The sequence below is a fragment of the Drosophila yakuba genome, unplaced genomic scaffold (genome assembly GCF_016746365.2).
Source record: "Drosophila yakuba strain Tai18E2 unplaced genomic scaffold, Prin_Dyak_Tai18E2_2.1 Segkk13_quiver_pilon_scaf, whole genome shotgun sequence".
Taxonomy (NCBI): domain Eukaryota; kingdom Metazoa; phylum Arthropoda; class Insecta; order Diptera; family Drosophilidae; genus Drosophila; species Drosophila yakuba.
In genome coordinates this window covers 160479-164414 of record NW_025048785.1, presented here as the reverse complement: position 1 = coordinate 164414, position 3936 = coordinate 160479, and the positions used below count along the sequence as shown (strand labels likewise).

At 42.5% G+C, this 3936-nt stretch overlaps 1 protein-coding gene across 1 annotated transcript; it reads right to left on the bottom strand.

Annotated features, from left to right (window-relative positions):
* Window positions 1-1551: 1551 nt before the first annotated feature.
* Window positions 1552-3714, bottom strand: LOC26535996. The gene is made up of 2 exons (XM_039377230.2): window positions 3485-3714; window positions 1552-3431 (listed from the first exon to the last, which is right to left on the bottom strand). Exons 1-2 carry the CDS (start codon window positions 3637-3639, stop codon window positions 1664-1666), a joined length of 1923 nt encoding a protein of 640 aa, XP_039233164.1. The 5' UTR covers window positions 3640-3714; the 3' UTR covers window positions 1552-1663.
* Window positions 3715-3936: the final 222 nt, after the last annotated feature.

The window sequence follows — 3936 nt, the reverse complement described above, 5'->3', positions numbered from 1 at the left end:
CTCGACATTACGGACGATTCTATGCATACTAAAATCCAAGCCTCCCTAGAAACTCCGTACCAAATGTCCTTGCCTGTAAGCCCAGTGTCATTCGGTGAGGTTTCATTGTTAATCAAGCAGCTCAAGCTGAAAAAATGTCCTGGCGAGGATCAGCTGGACAACAGAACCATTAAAAACTTTCCATTCAGAGCGATTCTGTTCATAGTCCTCATTTTCAACACGATTCTGAGAGTGGGGTACTTTCCCAAGCTGTGGAAATCGGCTCTTATTACAATGATTCCCAAACCAGAGAAGCAGCCCACTGAAGTCAACTCGTTCAGGCCGATCAGCTTACTTCCGGCATTAGGAAAAATGCTCGAAAGAGTTATCTTAAAGCGGATTCTCAATCTGGACAGCGTGGCAATGTCGATTCCTAATTGGCAGTTTGGATTTCGAAAAAGCCACGGTACTCCAGAACAACTACATCGTGTTGTTAATTTCGCACTGGAGGCTATGGAAGAAAAGGAATACGCTGTGGCGGTTTTCATGGATATCCAGCAAGCCTTCGACAGGGTGTGGCACAAAGGTCTACAATGTAAGCTTAAGTCCTTGCTTAATCCGCAACTACATCAACTAGTAACCAGCTTTCTAGAGGATAGGACGTTCTGTGTAACCATAAACGGAATCAAATCTTCAAATAGGCCAATTTGCGCAGGAGTTCCTCAAGGCAGCGTTCTCGGCCCTACATTGTACTCTCTGTACACTGCTGATATGCCAACTCCAAGATCGGTCCGAACTGTGGACACAGATGACGTGCTTATTGCAACATACGCTGATGATACCGCAGTTTTTGTCAGAAACCCTTCCTTGGTCATTGCCGCAGAAGCCTTACAGGAGTACGTTTGTTCCTTCGAAAAATGGGCGCAGGATTGGAACATAGGAATAAACAGTAGCAAATGCGCAAATGTTACGTTTGCGACAAGACCTGGAAGCTGCGGTAACATAACGCTTCTTGGGTCCGTGCTGGAGCATAAGCCCTATTATAAATACCTTGGGGTCATCCTGGACAGGAAACTTAACTTTGGACGTCATGCTACATTGGTAAAGCATACTATGTTGTCAAAAGCTGCAAAAATGTCTTGGCTCATGTCTCCAAGGAACAAGCTCTCCCTAAAAAACAAGGTGGCCATTTATAAAACAATCCTCAGCCCGATTTGGAGATATGGTCTACAAGTTTATGGAATTGCAGCCAAAACACATATAAATAAAATCCGTACAGCTCAGAGTAAAATACTGAGAACAATGTGCAATGCTCCCTGGTACATGCGTACTAGTGACATAGAACGAGATCTGGAAATAGAGAAGGTTGGTGACGTTATTCAAACGCTAGCTCAGAAGTATGAAGACAGGCTGAACCGGCATCCAAATGTTCTCGCTAGACGATTGTTACGGCAAATTGTAAGGCGACGATTAAAGAGACTCCACCCACAGGATCTATCTTTTAGAACCATGTCGTAATAAATATTCCTTGTATTAGTTGTCAATTAGTATTTAAAAAGATAAAACATCGAATATAATCAAAAATTGTTAACTTTATGTCTAATACAATAGTATTACTATGTCCTATTCCTTAAAGATATAATTGTTTAGGCTGCCTGAAGGTAGCAGTACAATAATTTAAATTTTACATGTATCCAAACTTTTTAATACAAAAAAAAAAAAAAAAAAAAAAAAAATTGATTATCAAGACACTGCCATCGGACCAAATCCAAGCTATCTGTGTGGCCTCATACCGGATTTGGATCACATCGATGTCGTTTTTGTAAACGGCGTTTCTTAGGAACCTAACCGTATTTTGCAGATCCAAGTTCGTATTCATACTCAGTGTGCAATACATTTTGCAAAAATTCATATCGACGTGCATGCGAAATTCCTCGACCTTGCGCCTTTTGGGACGCCTTAGGATTCTAATCCTCTGGAGGCACTGGTCCAAGTGATCTGGCAGAGGCGGAAGCAGAAGACATCTCCTCAAATTCTCCACCGATTTTGATCCAAACTGCTGGTTCCACTTTGAGCGGAGTCTCTTAGCTTGGGGGTCCCTGAACTCCGTCATGGTTTGGTCAATGATGTACTCGAAGTCCTCGAGGAAAACTGTGAAGCTGTTCTGCCATCCAGTCTCCGCTGAGACATTTCTGTTGCTTTCTCCCAGGACTCGGGGCTTCATTTGCTCCTCGCTGATCTCGGTTTCGAAGTCAATGGCCTCTGGTTCTGCAGCAGTTGGATTGTTGGAACCGTCCTCATAGATGAGGAGTTGCACTTGTTGGGAAATGATTTCACTGCATTGCTGTAGCCAACTCTGGGTAGCTTCCTCAGCCTCGGGCCTCGGGGGCAATGTTTTAATGTCTTTGACCTCGAGGATAACTGGCTTTTCTGGTTTTTCCACAATGAATTCAGTTGCTTTCTCTGGTTCCTTTTCTGAAATATTTTCAACGGAAACCTTTTCGTTGGGTGGGGGTTTCCACAATTTAGGCTCTACTGAATCAGGTTCCTGCAGCGTTTCGAACACCTTTGGAGAAAACTTTTTCCAAACATCCCTTTCCTGGGAGAGAAGATCCTTGGGCTTTAGTAACTCAAGCAGAAGATCCCGATTCTTCTCATGTTCTCTTGCTAGGCTTAATAACATATCAAACTCTTCTATATCACTGTGGGGTTCGTTGAGGCCCTCCGATTTTATCCATTCCTTGAGTGCCCGCTGCTCTTCGATTCCAATGGTGCAGCTAGCAAAGGCGACATCTTCATTGTCCAGAATCCGAGGCTTCTTGGCGTCACTATCGACCTTTCCCTTTGAATCCGATTCTTCTATATCATTATAGGATCCGTTGAGCCCCTCCGATTCTATCCACTGATCCAAGACCCGCCACTCATCTTTTCCGACTTTCCTCTCAAAACCAGTTTCAAAAGAATTCTTTTTATATCGGTTTTTGTCAACTCGAACTGTTTTCGGAGGAAATTCATTGGAGTTTTGAGATTCCGTTAAACTCGGAGGTGGAGTTTTGGAAGGCTCCAAATGCTCCATGCAAAACAAAGGCCATATAGCATCCGAGGGCTTTATAAGCCCCTTCTTCGCATCCATACAGAGCTTCCAAATATCCTCTGACGACAACATTTCTGTATCATACTCATCCACCAAAGGCCCCTTGATGGGTGTCAGCGGTGAGGGTTCTGTATCGACGGTAGGTTTTGGAACAGTTTGACGCACATTTGGAGATATTTTTCCTTCGTTGGGGCATCGTCGACTCTTGACAATGCTTGATGAACTTGGAGGTGGCATTTGCCAGTTTTTGGGAAGCACGTTAGAATTCTCCTCGAGTCCAAAGTCCGGAACAACATTGTCGATGCGGAACTTGGAGGGTATGGGGTTTGGGTGCGGTTCATTTACGGTTCGAAAAGCGCTGAATATGAAATTAAATTCATATTAAATATGACTGTTTTTTTAAGTTCTTACCTGGAGCACGGTCTTTGGATATCATATTCCGAAAAGCCATCTTGATTGTAGATGGGTTCTGTGCTCTTTTTCTTAGGATAGTTTACCGCATCACCGCTGGCCATTTTAAGAAACTGTTGGTCATCATCTACATCAAATAAAGAAGTACGTGGCATTTTGTTAGAAATGTAATCGGACTGAATTTTTAGATGCCAAATTTTTCCACGCACTCTACAACTCAATGGGTGGCAACCTTAAGTTATTTGTTTGAAATATATCCTATCGGAACGACAGAATTGTATATTATCTTTGTGAAAATTATTAAACTATTTAACATAAAGTTTTTATCATATATTGTTTCTATTGGGTTAGGTTTTTATACCCGTTACTCGTAGAGTAAAAGGGTATACTAGATTCGTTGAAAAGTATGTAACGGGCAGAAGGAAGCGTCTCCGACCATATAAAGTATATAT

Excerpts from the sequence above, each read along its gene's own strand:
- LOC26535996 (XM_039377230.2), bottom strand. The coding sequence starts at position 3,639 with ATGCCACGTACTTCTTTATTTGATGTAGATGATGACCAACAGTTTCTT. Across the intron at positions 3,432-3,484 it reads ATCCAAAGACCGTGCTCCAG|CGCTTTTCGAACCGTAAATG; the intron begins GTAAGAACTTAA and ends TTTCATATTCAG.